This window comes from Nyctibius grandis, chromosome 16 (assembly GCF_013368605.1).
Source record: "Nyctibius grandis isolate bNycGra1 chromosome 16, bNycGra1.pri, whole genome shotgun sequence".
Classification (NCBI taxonomy): domain Eukaryota; kingdom Metazoa; phylum Chordata; class Aves; order Nyctibiiformes; family Nyctibiidae; genus Nyctibius; species Nyctibius grandis.
The window spans coordinates 1,573,813-1,590,446 of record NC_090673.1 but is presented as its reverse complement, the minus strand read 5'-3'; the positions used below and the strand labels follow the sequence as shown (position 1 = coordinate 1,590,446).

Below are 16,634 nucleotides of genomic sequence, written 5' to 3'. Positions count from 1 at the left end.
AACTATACGAAGGCCGTATTCCCTGCAAAAGCACTGATTTGAAGTTAATTTGTTAATGCAGCAAAACACGTTGTTTCTAAAAGGTCAGGAGGGGAAGCTGTGTTGGAACATCAACTTAATTACCTGTGCTGTAAGGATGAACGGGTACAAAACAGCACATGGCTACACTGCTAAAAGCTGCTAAATTGCTATTCTAGGTACGTTCCTAAATGTTTATACTGTAGTTTTGCTCTATGAAGGGGAGAAATGTCTGAATTAGCACTTTCTTACCAATAGCTGTTTACCAGCATACCTTTTTTACTCTAGACATTTTCTTAATTGTCTTGTTCTAAATACTTCTGAAGCAACAGGACAGAAAATTTGCAGAAAGCCAATTTTATGACTGCAGATCTGGTACTGCTTTACTAATTATCAGAGAAGTGATATTAAGCTATGAGATGCTGGAGGAAGAAAAATCTTACATTCACTTTTACACTGTAAAAATACTGTTTAAAAATTATAGATCCCACATCTCATAAAGTAGCTATTATATATCCAAGGAACTTTCACAATACAGCTATTTATGTTTTTTATACTAGAGAAAACATTACAAAAAGATCATTTTTGGTCTGCGAGGTAACAGCTCATAAGCAGAATATCATCTCAAACTAATTGGGGATGTCTGTTGAGATATTTTTAAAGGTGGTACTCCAAACAGAGCTTTATGAGTAAATTAGAGGTGCTATTTCATATGCAGCAACAAGTCCAACTAGAAAAAAAATGAATAAACGAAACACAACTAGATAAAAACTGGTTTGTCAGTACAAATAGAAGGAAGTATTTCTCTTTCTCAATTAGTAGTGAGGGGTGTTTCTAATAATTTCCAAAGAAAAGCTTTTCTACGTGAATATCTTCTCTCCTTCAGAAATTCAGGACTGGTTTAAAAACTGCCAGTATGTTTTAAAGACTATCAGACATGGGATGTACCTGAACGTACTCACGCTCAAACACATCATGCTGCAAAAGATCTCAAGTGCTGACTTTGGAAGAATATTCTGGACCTCAACTGAACACTCAATTAAAAAAAAAAAGGGAGAAAGTAACAACACTGAAAAATGTACGGTACCTAAAAAGATTCAGTACAGAAAGCAGATGGGATCTACGAGGCAGCTGTTTTATTATCCATCCAGATCCCTGCACAGTGCACACACTACTTTTTACATACTCCCATATGTACAGCTCACAAACTGGGATGACAAGAACAGTGTATGCTTTACAGCAAATATATTTAATTTACACGCTGAAATACTTCAACAGAAATCTGCTGGGTCCTGTGATAAAAATAATCTCCATGTTTTAAGGGATGCCTCATTCTTCAAGCGATATTTGTAGATTGGGAAGGTAGAATGAATCTGGTAAAAATGTAGCAATGCCTATAGCTGTGCCAAGAATTTACAAAAGGGGCAGAGATTGCCACTCTGATTAGTTTAATGAGAAAAACAAGGACCATCTCCTTACCTTTCTAGCCAGGAATCTTCTGTTACATTACAGAGAAGCAGTCAGTAAGAGAAGGTAATGAAAGGTAGGTGCCTATAAGCTCCCATTTTCCCATTTCATGCTATTCTAAAAACACATGGCTTAAATAATAAAGCCCTTGGCTGCAGAATGGAATGGTATTTTATTTCTTTTGTCTGCAATCACAAGAGAAAGGATGCATTTTGAGAATTAGATTGGTATGTTTTTCTATGTGTGCAGTAAGTGTTGAGCAGACGTACTCAGGCCATGCCCCAAAGTAGCATGTACTCTTGTATGATGTTCATGGGAGGAATATTATGTAGTAGCTGTTAACTTGCAGTGGTGTCTGTGGTTTAAAGACCTGTCAAGACTTCTGATTACTTCCTAGCTCCAGTGACAGGGAAGTTCATATACTACGCAACCAACCAGTACAAAACCCACAAAAGATGATATCAATGCAATTTAAGATTGTGACCACTTAGTTCTTCTATGTCACTTTTTATCTCCTGTGCAGTTGAAAATAAACCCTGACCTCCTCCCATCTATACATGCATTCAGTTCTTCTAAAACACTGTAAAAAAAAACCCTAACTGTATTAAACTGATGTTATTCAACACTTTGCAGTTTGAAGACTCCTGACATTTTCCAAAGGAGACAACTGTCAACAGCCTCTTATTTACCTGGCACAGTTCCCAGGTGCCTGCAGACCACAGTCTGAAACCCACTGTAAGTTAAGCTCTATGTAGTAGGTGTCTCTTTCCACAGGAAACAGATACCTACAGAACACAAAATATTTAATTCAATGTAGAGTCGTTCTGGTTCAAAAAAGCCTTGCACGTTTTGTTTCCTATTTTATTTATATGTAGCAAGGCCTCAGAGGACTCTAAGACTCATACTGCAGACAGCTAAATACATAAGCCAGGAGCAGGCTAGCATTCTTTTAATCCAGTTTCTGTCTGCTCTGTTCCATTTCTGTAGTGCTTTGGCATGAGTGTCCCTTGCTGAGCCTTCCTTCAGCAGTTTGCTTCAGCAGCCAAGGGTAAGGGGGCAATTTGCAATGATTCACTAGCTTAAATGCATACACCACTTTTTGTTCTGAGAAGGTATCTGAGAAAAAACGAAGAAATTTCTACTTACAGAATGGGCTTCTAAGTAAACTTCTTTGAGATACTCACTTGGACCATTGCAGCCCATTTTACCTGCTCTCCTTGTCCCTTAAGGCAACCCCTGGTGACTTAGTACCACTTTTTGTTATTTCTTTAATATTTTGTTACCTCCTTTGCACCAGATTTTTTCTGGACCCTGCAATAAGAGCAGAATCCTGCATTGACAATATCCATGCCTCAACCCTAGATGAATAACTCAGTGAACACACAGGTGTGTTCATGGTACTAAGGCAAGTCTGACACCCAGAAAATAATATATCCCATGGACTCCACAATGCATGATACGCCTTAGCCTGAGAGCAGCATAACTTTCATTTGTTATGCTGCTGCATGATGAAAGGACCATGAAAGAAAACTTCCTTAACTCATTGAACCATGCCCTTTCTGGATTACTAGCTAAACAGCAAGGAGGTTTTTTTTCAGAACTATTCACAGAGATAAAACAGGGAAGGGTTTGAGAGAACCTCATTGAGATGATGTTCAAATTTCCAAAGGAGTTCTACCAAGACGAGGCATATTTTGCAGTGGCTTGTTTTCATTCTCTCTGTTTCTCAATATAAATGGATGGAGAAACATGATGCGAAAAATCCCAGACCCCAGGAATATATTTATCCCCATGTGTTAAAGTCTATCCATCTACTATCTCAGCAGAGTTTAAAATCACAGCTAATAGGTTAACAACTGTTTTTCTTCTGCTTCAAATGAAGAATATCAGAAAGCTGGGGGAATATTCGGCTTCCCAATTTGTACTGACTGCTCACTGCTACCCGCAATGTCTGTTTGACAGGACTGACATTTTGTACCGCTGTGAGATGGGAAAACGTGTGACATTTTTATTCATGGTGGCGTACGCCCTTGTAATGATCAGCCCTGGTCGATGTGCTTACTGCAGCAGCCCCGAGCCCTCGGAGAACAAACAAGAACCGAAGGTGCCAGCAGTTCGGCTGCCTTATTAAACACCACCAGGATTCTAACGAAGAGCAACTGCTGGAAAATCTCACTGTCAAATCCTCAAGGACATTGTCAACATGGAACTAACTACATATATTTTTCATTTAAAATACTGGAAAATCCAGCAATGCAATATTAAATATAAAGAAAAAAGCTGCACTATTTTGTGTGTGTTTTCTTTTTTAACTGGTCATTTTGTCAGCTTTACATTGGGCTTTCTGCGGGCCTGATACTGGAATTCAAATGAAGAAGATCATGCAACCCACATGATTTAAAATGTTGGAAAATGGACATATCCCTTATTATCTTTTAACAGCTATTCGTCTCTAGCAAGCAGAATACTTGTACAGAAAAAAAAAAAGGAGTTCTATAAACAGCAATGACTACCTGCTTCTTTCCGCTTCATCATCCACCGAGGAAGTCTGCATAATTAGGGGGATGCTCCTCCACACAAACACACAAAAGTACACGGCTCTTCTATCTGTAACATCACTCCGCAACCGTTTTACTTGGTATTAATCAGTGCCGTTCTGAAGGGCAAATCCAAAAAATGCCTGGCCAAACAGGCAATCGCAGTGGGGTTAGCACTTCGAAGAACCATACGTTTCACATACTCTCTCCCTTTAATCTTCTGGTTTAATCCAGGGGCTCAGAGGTCAATTCAAGACAGTTCTGGCCTAACTGCACGTATCGGCTTCATAAGTAATACATAAGAAGCTCCTGGATGCTGATCTACATTGATAGACTAAGCAAGTCATCCATAAGACCCTCTGAGCTTTTCTCAAGTTGTCAATCTAGGTGATTTGGTTAGCCTTGCATGTACTGATGTATTTATTTTATATGTATGTATTATTTATAAAGTGCAATTCTTCTTCCACATGCCAGCAGTGATGGACCAAGATACTCTCTACAAGATATTTATGGGTTCCTCAACATAACAGGACTAACAAGGAAATTCTGCAGACATGTTACAGCTGCTATTGCTTGTCTCAGAGCCCTACAAGGTCAGCTCAACCACAGTATTTTCTCCATACATCCAAGCGTTACGGCACCTGACTTGCATGTTCCCAGGGCAGTAAATTTATTCTGAACATCCCCTGTTTAAGAAGCACTTGAAATGCCAAGACAGTTGGAAAACACTAAAAACCGCAGTCCAGAATGTGCTCTTTCATGGATGAACACATCTGCTCGATGCAGGACTGCAGCCACATAATCTTACTGCAGAGCATGAATTCCTACATAGCTCGAGCTACACACATACTACATTGCTATAGTAGCTGAAGAAGACATAGCTGTCTGGTTGCTCATTAGAAAATACTGGCAAGCGAGTGCATGAGAGGCAGTAACCTTTGGGTATGCTCTGCAGGTGGTGTACATCTTCCTAAAGAGAGCGCCAGGTCTCACTTGTCAAATATTTACACGCATGACAAGAGTGCAAGCCTTTTCGTTAGAGAACTCCTAGCCTATGGATCGCCATTTCTGCAAAGCTTGCACACCACAAAGCAGAATTTCAATCAAATGAATAATTTTCTTGTCCACTGACATTGTTTTTACTCCCTTAAGAACACTGCTCCCTAAGAACCTGATGGGACACTCGAGTGGTCTCAAGCAGACGTTAGATGGACAAGTGCTTCTGGGCCAATACTTGCCTTTCTTGCAAGGTGACTTTTACTGGGCAACAGTGAATTCCTTTCTGAAAGGAACAGTCAAAGAAAGGAGCGAGAAGAAATGAGGGTAGAAAATACGCTTTCTGAAGGCAAATAATTTTAAAGAACTAGGCTTATACTTTTGCTATATCCACAAAGAATCAAATGGAGAGAGGGAGGAAACTCCCTGTGGCTCAGCAGAAAGGAACAGGGAGACCATATTGCTCATCAGTGAGGCAGAGTGGAATGGAAGCTCACTTTCTTAATGAACTTATCCCTATTGTCAGAAGAGTTCAGACTGGCAAGAACAGGAGGCTGGCTTTGCAACCGTAGCATACAGTTGCATGAATATTAGAAAATGAACTTGTTTTCCCCTTTCCCCTTTGGTTTCTACCTCAGGGCTACACAATGCCTGCTGTGATCCAGGGGAATCCGCTATTGTTCTAATGCACCTGGGTGTGAAGGGAGTCACAGGGTCTGGCAAAGGAGCCTTCCTCCCTTCCCTACTTCATCTATTTTACCCTGGAGATAATCCCTCCCTCTGCTGCCTCTGGCCGCAGCGATCCAGTTTTGCATTTCTGGAATGTAGCTGGCTGGTTTTCTCCCCATCTTCCCCCTGACCTCTTAATGCCGTTTAATCTTCTTGGAGAAGAAACCTGCCCTACAAAGCAGAGTTGTTTGTTCTGCATGTCTAAGTGCAGATCATGAATGGGAAAAAGGAACATGTTCGTTTACAGCAAATGGTCAAAACAGCAAATAAGCTGGCAATTTCCATTCTATGGCCCGCGGAAGTTTAAACAGCAGTAAGAATTAGCTGGGAAAAGAACCTGGACAAGTCTTTTCACAGTCAGATAAGCTGCTTTAGTACATGAATAGATTTTCCATTTGTTTCATAGTTATTTACATTAGCCCCCAGAATACTAATTCTCTCTAGTTTGCATCCAGAGTGGAATATGATTGAATCTCTTAAGTAAAGACATACTTGGAAGAGTCTTTTGAATTTTATTAAGCTTTACCTTTCGGTACATAAATGGAATAAAATATTCTATTTGCTGGTAAATAAAATAAGCCACAGAAACATAAACACACCTAAGCTGACAAAAGACATTCTAATTATAATAGAACCAATCAGAGAGCTGAGCAGACCTGCCAGTATAACTTGCTTCTAATGAAATGATACCCTTTCCCTACAAAAGATGTTTCTGGCAGCTTATCATTTGTTGTTTTAATTGTACTAGATCAGTTGTGCTACTGACTGTGTAAAAGCTCCAGAGAAGGAACCTTCCTAAGTATAGATTTGTTTTTAAAGAATCTAGGCTCACGCCATCTTGTGCTTACACCACCTCTCAAAGACTGATGGGAAGACTGGGCATAGGTAACGGTCCTGTACGAACAAGGAGGCTCTTGTAGAAGCAACAGAGATTAAAAAAAAACAAACAAAAAACCCAAACCAAAACCAAAGCGACAACCAAACATCACCCTCCACCCCACCCCCCAAAAACCCAATGCAAACCAAACACATCCAGCACCACAACAGACCTCAAGGTTTCAAGCTGTGGGTCCTGTCAAAGTAGCCCCTAATAGCTGCTTACTTGGACAAGGAATGTGTTTAAAATAGTCACAGTGACACAGTGTAGCGTTTATTGTCCAAATAGCTAAAAGATGACAAAGACAAACATGTGCATTCTACCTAAAGAGTAGGGGTGCGTGCATGGAAGCAAAAGCTACAAACACCTGAGTTGCACATCACCTGTATTAGTTGTCCCACTCTGCCCTGCTCAACAGTTACTGGGCTCACGGTGCTTGCCCTGCCTGGCACCACGGGGAAGGATCCCAAGGACAGCTGTGGCAGTGGATGCTGGTAGCTGAATATGCAGCATGAGTTCTGATGTTTTAAGTAAGTTTTGGTCAGGTTTTAAGACAAAAAGCAGGAAGAAAGCAAGTAGTAATAAGACATTATCAAAGGATGTTCTCTGTAGCATTGTACCTTCTACTACAATTAACCTTACTTTTCCCCCAAACAGAGGGTACTATTCAGTACGACATTCTATTCACATGGATCTTTTTCTTGGCTTGAAAATTGTTCCCTCTTCTCCCCACTCATTAAACCTTATTTGCCTGTATTATTCTTGCTACTTGTTGAGTACAGTTGTATTGCCTCAGAGCCCACGATGATAGTCCCTTACATTTGGTTGATCTGAGGGTCAATGTTAAAGGCACACTCTGAGCAAACCAAAAAAGCATGCAAAGTCAAACAGATCAAAAGCTGTGGTCACGCCCTTCTGCTTTGGTCTCCTGGTGTAGTCTTATTAAGAACACTTTGTTCAAACCTTTATTGCATTGCCCTAGGCTATATGGCTGGAACCCTTCTTGTCACCATCAAGGAGAGCTTTCCCACAATGTCTGGTATTACAGAAACGATGGTTAAAACAATTCCGTAATAAACAACCCTCTCAAACACTGCCTGATAACCAGTCGTCCAGAGGAGCTACAACACTACGGAATCTCATACAGTTAGATAATTGCTGCTAAATTTTTGAGCACAATCAGCTGAGGTGCTACACTTCCAAAGACATTTCAAGATATTTTACTGGTATTTTTTGTAGCCTAACAACTGCAGATACACAACTGTATTTGGAAAAGCAAGAAACTACCTCACTATAGGGTGAGAGATAATGAGTTAAAATTAAAGGTTGCTGCTGGCTTGCTAGCCCATCCCCCTTTAGCTAATCTGTCATGTAATGAAGAGAAGCACCTAGCATAGGACAGCTAGCTGCCGGCTCACTTACAGCGAGCTGATTAAGAATGTTCAACCAACAGCAGACTGCAGACCTTTCCAACGAAAATAAATAGACTGTATGCAAATGTGTTTGTCACTTTGACAGCATGTCTCAATTAAAGCATCTCGCTGCTGTTGGTAGGCTCTCTCACTGCAGTGGTATGGACGAGGCTTACTGCATTACTGATACACAGGGCTTGACCCTAATCCGCATGCATGCATTTTAAAAAAGTCTGCCTTTGCCATATAGCCCAGCATAATGCTAGCAGACACAGAAAGCAAGTGACAATGAGAAAAAAGCCTCTTTCATCCTCTTCAGTTTATAAGAACTGTGAATGCACAAACAGCCCTTATTTCAGACTTCTTGTGGCTTTTTAATTGTTCCCACCTAGTGTATTCCAGACAGAGTTAAAAGTGACACTGAAATCTCTCCCTTTAATCACTAGTTAGAAGCCATTTCCCATTTAAACAGTAAATGTTGCTGCTTTTTTCCTCCCCAAAGCCTTAATTTATATTTCATAAACCTTTTGCTTCTGAATGAAAGTATGATTTAATTTTCATTTTGGCATTGGGCTATCAGGAAAAAAGGACTCGTGAAAGGACAAAGGCTGTAAGTGAGATAGCCCTACAACTGCTAACTTAGATCATTTTTTGGAAATGGACATTTGGAATGTAATGACAGTAATAAGCATTTAGCAACCGAGCCTTTCACCACAGCCAGTGGTTCAGTAAAGCTGATGTGTGTTTCTTTTGACACAGAGAAAGGGATCATTAAAAAATCTGAAAGTGACCGTTAAAAAACCTCATGAATTTAAACTTGCACTTTCCACTTGATTATATATTTCATTAATCTACCAAAATGTTTGAACCATCCATCCTTCATAAAAATCTAAAGGAAAAAACTGGAAGCAGAGTATAATATTATCTGGATTTCTGACTGCTTTAAATGAAATGTAACATTATCCTGCTAGAGGTAGACAGCTACGTTTCTCCAGTAGCCCCAGTTCCTCCCAACTGTATTCGCACAGAAAGTAAGTTAAAAATAAATCACTACTGCAAATATTTAATTGGAAGAGAATCTGTTTTTAAAAAAAAAGTCTCCAAGAACTTACATTCAGCATAGTGGTGAAAGTTCTGAAAGAAACAAATCCCATTCTAAAATGACACAGACAACATTGCTCTGAGCAATGATTATATCTCGTGTAGCCCAACCTAATACCTGAACAGTCAATGCAGCTACAACGACTAGTTTCTATTAATAGATACTTATCTAAAAATCTGGTTTGCTTCACATTTTATAATTCCCACTTATTTTACAATTGTTTTAAAATTACACTATGTTTCCTTAGAAGAAATCAGATATTCACTTCTGTTTTCTGATCATAATACTGTAAAAAATAGATACAGAGAAAGAAAAGAGAACTGTAAACACAAATAATGTTATTTTTTGTCAGGTTACACTTAATAAGGGGACGCTGGCAAACTGATAGTAAATACTGTATGTTTTTCCATGAAAAATCACAGCAACTACAACATTTTCTAAATAATTAGCTCTTAAAAAAAACACACAACCAAACTCACTCTTTTGCAGACATAGCAAAAGAAACATTATAAGAGCAACTAATGCGTATAGCTCAGTTGTCAATACTGAAATAGAGAGTACACTAATAAGCTATTAATTGATTTTTCCATCTTAGTTCATCGCATTTAATTTTCAGAGAATGTTAAAATGCTTTAATAGTTGGATGTTCCATACTGCCATTAATGATCTGGCTAGATAACAGAGGACATTTTATATTACACATCCTCAATCCTGAGGGCTATAGCACTTAGCATGCTAAAAGAACAGCAAAATAGTTTATAAAATTACTATAATAATTACGCTCCCCCCATTCACTTAGAATTTATTTCCTTCAAAATCATCGTATGAACAAAAGGAATCAGTAAATGCCAGAAAAATCAGGTCTTTAGAATCCCATTTAAACAGATACAACAGAAATAAATCTATAATCACATAATTCAGTTACAAAAAATAACGAAACAGTTGGCATATTCATTATTGTTACTTTTCTCTGAACTATTTTTGCGGAGTCACACAATTTAAAGAAACCTAACCCTAAGACATACCTGACCAAAATGTACTGTGATTGGTCTTCTGTCTTCTCTTAATTTAGGGTCCTTCTTATCAACCAATGGAGAAGGCGCTGTCCTTGGTAGAGACTCCTCCGGCGCTGCAGAACACCCGTTCTCTGCAATGTCCTGTGCGGTAGGAAAAGGTGAATAGCATGGCCAGGAGTGTCCTTGATTAAGGGTAAGGGGCACAGAGGAGACCCTGGAGGATAATGCTGACTAACAGTTTTGATGTTAGGGAAAAGAAACCAAAGTACAGAAAAGAAAATATCATTAGAATAAAACATTTAGCTCCACTTTGTCAATCAGAGCTTGTACACAACCACTCTCTCCTCCTAACACCAATGTTGCATGCAAACAGACACATTCAATAAAATGTCTGACTTAAACATGCAAAAGCCAGGAAATATATAGGGAGAAAAAACCCCCCATAGGTCAAAATTTCTATTCTAGGAACAAATCCAACAGAAACCTCAGAACAGGGCTATTCTGCTTTTCGCAAACCTAAATGAAAACAAGTAACTCTATTTACATACTTCACAGAATCATCTGTAGCAGAACAATTACTTGTGGAAGTGGCAAGGAGAGATGAAACTCACAGCTTAGCTTTGCATTTTATCTTTGAGCCTGTGTATACTGAATATGCCTTCAGGAGATGGTATAAAACAAACTGCTCCCTAGCAGGATGCTGGTTTGTTTTGCTTTGCTTTTGTCATTAGTCCTCATCTTCAGAAGTAAAGTGACCCATCAACCTTGGGTAGAAGACTTGGCAAGTGTATGTACGGTGTATGTAACATAGGTTTTGAAAAAGACAAAGGCATGCAGACATAAGGAATCAGACAAGGAGAAAAGAGTTTGAAAGTCAGTTGAGAAATAGTCCGTAACGCAGTGGGCCCCAAACCTTACATCTCTTTGCAACAATGTCAAGGAAATAATGCTTGGTAAATATAGAGAGAAACCTGCACACACTGTAGCTCTGCAAGACTGACCTAAGGGTGGCTGCTGACACAGACATTGCTTTGATTCACTGACCTTTGACATGCCCCCCCAAGTTTCCGTCTTGCTAAGGTACAATAATGAGACATGTAAGCTGATGGCCAATTAGAAATGGTTCTTTTGGACACAGACTGACCTAATGTGTTTAGGTCAAGTGAAACAAAAAGCTGGATGGACTTTCTAAGGGGCTTTGTCTGCTCCACAGAGAAGCCGAGAGACCTTTTTAGATCCAGCTGGTAGAGCAGTGGTTCACCAATATGGCCATAAGGATCAAGGGGAAATTAACAACTTGTTAAGGTCAAACTAGAGAGAAAAACTTCCCCCCCTGCCACCCCACCCTCCAGCTGCACAATGCTACCTTGTCTTTAAAAAAATTCAACAAAGTACACTGAATTAGTAACAAAACAACTCAATGACAAGAAATGTAAGCTTCTGTCAAACTCATACTTCAGCTTCAAAACAGCAACAAACTACCAAAGGATCTGGTCAGTTTGGGGATCACATAACATACGGCAGCAATGTGTACTGTTCTGAAATGTAATGACATTAAATACAAACTTATTGACATTTTTCTGTAGAAGTATAGCCATATCATATGTGCCCAAGCTTCAGACCTGTTGTGTGTATGCCATAGAGGTGCCCAGCACATTCAAAGCCACCTGACCTGCACTGAACAGTGGATGTTCCCAGCACTCCAGAGCTTTCAGAGTTCCACCTGGAGCTGGGGCTCCAACCAAGACAACAGACAGTTGGGAACCAACAGAAAGCAGCAAAGCGTCTTCCAATCCAAGCAAAATTTCCAGAAAAATGTAAAACGGATGCAAAATTTTGGACATCAGGGGAATGGGAGGAGATAAAAGATACAGACAGATCAAGCCATTAAGCAAAGCCCTCTAAGATGTGTAACGATCACTGCAAATCCTTGCAGCTTTCATTGCTATAGATTTGCTTTACTTCTCTGATGATATAACTGCATATGAAAGATAACACGTTCCTAAAGCGTATTCCCACTGTGTTTGGTGTCTTTCCAAAGAAACTGCAGCAGATTTCAGTCAAATTTTTTTTTTAAAAAAAATTGACTTAATAAAATATGAGAATTAAATTATTTGATACCTCTCTGTTTTTTCAAAATCCCCAAAAGACAGACAAATTAGTAACTTTTCTAGGGACCTTTTGTAATGGACTACAAATACTCTCTATTAGAAGAGCAAAAAAAACCCATTTCAGAATGTCTAGGGGGATTCTTCAGGATATTTTATAAACCTCTAAATGAGTTGTTTCTAGCTGTACTGATAATAAAGCACTGACAACAGCCCATTGATAACAGACATTAACTAGAGCCACACACGGCTCTAGTAAGTAAAATAATATTGAATACATTAACGCCAAGTGCCCAACCATTTATATAAATTGTCTTATCCAGAAGCTTTCAGTAAGTTACATTCTCCTTACTGAAAGTTGAGGATGGTACCATTCATATTCCTCCTTCTTCCTAATTCTATGTAGTTAGCCTTCAAATGAGCCAATAACAGAGGGACTTGACCACCACGGTCCATTTGTGAAATGGAAAAAGCAGTCTTTATCAAAAAAAAAAAAAAGAAAAAAAAAGAGGAAAAAAGAAAGAAAAAGAAAAAAGTACTGTATCAGATATAAAATAAAGCTACCATGCTGTATCTATTAACAATTATTTGCTATCACTCATAAGAATCCTCTGAAAACTATTTCTGTTGCTTTGAAATACGGTACCACAAATGAACAAGGGATGGAAATAGAGCCCCATTCAATCTCTACTATCATATTAAAGAAGGACCTTACACACACCACAGTGACCTCTCAACAGGTCAATGCTGCATTTCCCATTTGCAATTCAAACCCAAGACTGGAGCAGACCAAGGGCAAAATGGGCTCTTGATTATATTTAAGAGGTCACCATTGCTATGCAGAGGTGTAGGAAGCAGACCTCTAGCTTTATTGCATTTTTAAATTCTATCTTGTACAGAAGCTGCTCATATTTGGCAGCGAAAACTGGAAAAGGGATGTTTATATTTGACTTTTCCTTACCAGTGGCCTGCATACTTTTTGTATTAATAATGGAAAACATGTTAAAATGCAGTGGATAGTAAGTTCAGTTTTAAAATAACTTTAGGTTATCCTTAGAAGATGAAAGACTAAACATCCCAAATCTGGCAAAAATTAAGTATTTAACAATGTCAGAATTTCAAACTGTTAACACTTGCACATACTAGTAAGTAAATGCATGAAAAATACAATGTTCTCACATGGAAATTGCTGAGGATGCACTAATAGACTTGCCAACAAAGCAGCACAGACATTTAGATTACAAATAATACGAGGGTGCCCAAAACAATTTTTGCTATTTTTATCACTTTAAACAGAGCAATACCCCTTTTTAGAGTTATCTTCCTATCTTGCATTCAAAACGGAGAAGAGGATAGGATAGAAAAGAACACAGTTAATGAAGAAAGGAGAGGTAGTGCAGTATGTGTCAACTACTCTCAGAAATCTTTTAAGCTCTTGTGAAAGCGTATGTTGAACAATCATGTTTAACCATCTTGCAGAAATGCCACATAATAAGGAAGGTGAAACAAAATCGGGCCATTTATTTGTAAATGTTATGTGTGTTTTTTAAAAAGAATGCTTGCTGCTTGAAGGACTAGGAAGACAACAATAATAATAAAACAAAGCAACGACTAAATGAGATGTTTCTCAGCCTTTTATACAAATGTCACAGAATAGCATACAGTTATGTTAGCATTTAAAATATAGGAAAACAATCTGGTCATTTAACACAGCTCCAACTGCTTTAGAAATGCACAAGAGAAGGCCAAATATTTTATTATTCATGAAGGTTATGTCCAGAAGTGAAACACATGGAATTACATAAAAAATTCCCTGTATAAGAAAACTGCTTCATGTTTCTAATATTTTCATATTATCCCTGAAGTGGTCACATATAAAGTAGTAAGTGTAATAAAACAAAATAGCATTAAAAGCATCTGAAGCAACTTTATCTTCCTCAAAAATCTCCAGCAATCTGCTAGAGTATTTAGAGAGCGAACAGCATTTGGACTGTGCACACAGTTAATTTCATCAGTTCATAACCTGGCTGCAGAATAATCTCTTTGTATTAACACTTCGTGGACATGCTCAGGAAGATTTCTGTTTGTGCCACAGGAATACATTTGCAGTGCTGTCTTAAAATGATGGTTTAGAAATCTGGAGAAGAAATTTACTGAGAGAGCACAGATTAAAAAAATACCCAAACACGCAACAAATTGGATTTCTCATGAGAACTTCAGTTCTACTAGCAGGTTAGCTATCTTGTTTTCCCAAAAGACTCTAATAGTTCTGCTTCATAGAATAAATAGAATATCTGAAATAAACCTAAGGCCGAGTTAACCATTCATTCATAAGGTATGTATCAATATGACCCTGCTTCTGGCTTAAAAGGAGCAATTAGTATTGGATAACACATTCTTCAAACGCAATTCAGCATTCTTGGAATTGTGCTGTTTACAAACAAGGACAGATCTGGAAAACAACAAACAGGCTGAGTATTTTTTCTGCAATAATTCAAATTTGGAATGAACACCAGCTCTATTTCCTTTATGCCTAAACTTTGCAGTAGACACCCATGGAACACACAAATCCTTCTCCCAATGTCAGACTCTATACTACTTTCCCCGAGAGATTACTGCAGAAATAACAACAATTTGCCATTTGCAAAAAGTTCACTGCCCTTACTGTAGGAAAGATCTCCCAGTTCACAGAGAGTCCCCTTCCACAATGCCCCAGCACAAAGGACAGCAGAGGGACCACTCCACACAGAACACTCAATTTTCTGGCTTTTGTGGGTTTAAGTCAGAGCATTAATGTATTTGAAGACAGGTTTTTTTGTCTGTGAATATTTATAACAGTGTGAAAAATCCAGGACAGCTGGTAATGCATTTTGAAGTGTGCTAACAACACTGTATCAAACAGCTTCCCATTGATCACATAATGCTTTTTGTGGCTAAGTATTTCATACGTGGTGCTTATACATTTTGAATAAGAACTTCAAGTACCTTTTGCTTCAAGCGGTTTTTCACTTCTTTTATTCCCATTTTTGCATGATCTTTTGCCTGCATGAAAAATTAATTTAAGTTAAAATCCCCTTCTATTTCCAGCAATAACTACGCTTGATTTCAGTACGTCAAGATTCACCTTCTCTAGTTACTAAAAATGGCAAGGAAAATTTTTAACAGGATAATGAAAACATATTAAAACAAACAGAAAGCTAAAAAAACCCCAAACAAACAAAAACCACCACACATACACTTGTTGCAAATATTTTTTTCCTCTGTTTTGATGCCATAGACATCTTTCATCTTTTTACATTCCACACCCTGGGTCTTCCCCTCAAAGTATTTGCCTTTGCTATAAGCTACCAACCAACAGTAACAGTGAGCCTGCAAACTTCATCCTTGCAGTACTCTGGGTGCCAGTTCCTTTTAGTAGACCTAATCGCACCCTACTCATCTCCCTCGGGCTGAAGGAAGGAAGGAGAAAGTAAAAGTTTGAATAGGTATCTCAGTGCTGTTTGTAGCATTATTTCCTAAAATAGAGACAATAAGAAATCCTCGCTTGTCTCTATGTTGTTTTATCTTGCACAGTGAAACTGGCAGCCGTACGTGATAACACAGTAACGTACTAGCTGTTTGTTAACAGAACTGAGAACATTTTCATTTAAAGAATAACTCAGTAAGTTGGGCTCTAAATAAGCAGGTATAAGAAATCTCTAGGGAAAATTAATTGACATTTAGAAAAGATGGAAACAATTTGGAAAATGAGAGGATTCCCTTACTTCGATGGAGCTGCAAGCAGAGAAACCAGAGGTAGCAATGATTTCCAACAGAGTAATGATGAGATGGTAGAGCTGCTTAGTAGAGCATATAGGTACTATTTCCCAGAAATAGTTCTATGTAATAATTAGAATTTATCATCTATACTTTCGAAAGAAATCACAAGCTCCCCTTCCCCTTTGCTTTTCAATTATGTTTACATTTCAAAATGACTTTTCCATTTAAATTTGAAATTTAGATGAATGCGTATTTTAAGTCATTTTGTGAGTCCCATAAAAATGAATTTAAGTCTTGAGTTTCATTTGAAAGGTTAAAACAGAATTGTAATGAGATTCTTATCTCAGTAGTAAGCCAGTACTTGGTACTTACAAACTTATAGACAGTCTTCATGGCAGGGTTAGCCTTGGTCTTTACTGTATTTAAAATGGCTCCACTTCCTTTCTATAATTATAGTAACAATAGAATAAATTTCATCAAAGCTCTTTAAAGCAAACAGCAATCTAAAATTCACCATTCTTAACTTAAAATAACAAAGCATTAACTATGCTTATTAGCAGAGCTGAGTATTAAATTTAAATAAAAAGAACACAAGTAGAAACATATTAAATGT

At 38.2% G+C, this 16,634-nt stretch overlaps 1 protein-coding gene across 12 annotated transcripts in view; it reads right to left on the bottom strand.

Annotated features, from left to right (window-relative positions):
* Positions 1-16,634, bottom strand: part of DENND1A (DENN domain containing 1A) — a 182,240-nt gene that overhangs the window by 19,666 nt on the left and 145,940 nt on the right. For all 12 annotated transcript variants that reach the window (XM_068413818.1, XM_068413823.1, XM_068413819.1 and 9 more), the window contains 3 exons: positions 16,394-16,465; positions 15,248-15,304; positions 10,164-10,295 (listed from right to left, as the gene is read on the bottom strand). In XM_068413818.1, coding sequence (XP_068269919.1) covers positions 10,164-10,295; positions 15,248-15,304; positions 16,394-16,465 — 261 coding nt within the window. The remainder of the gene's footprint in view (positions 1-10,163; positions 10,296-15,247; positions 15,305-16,393; positions 16,466-16,634) is intronic.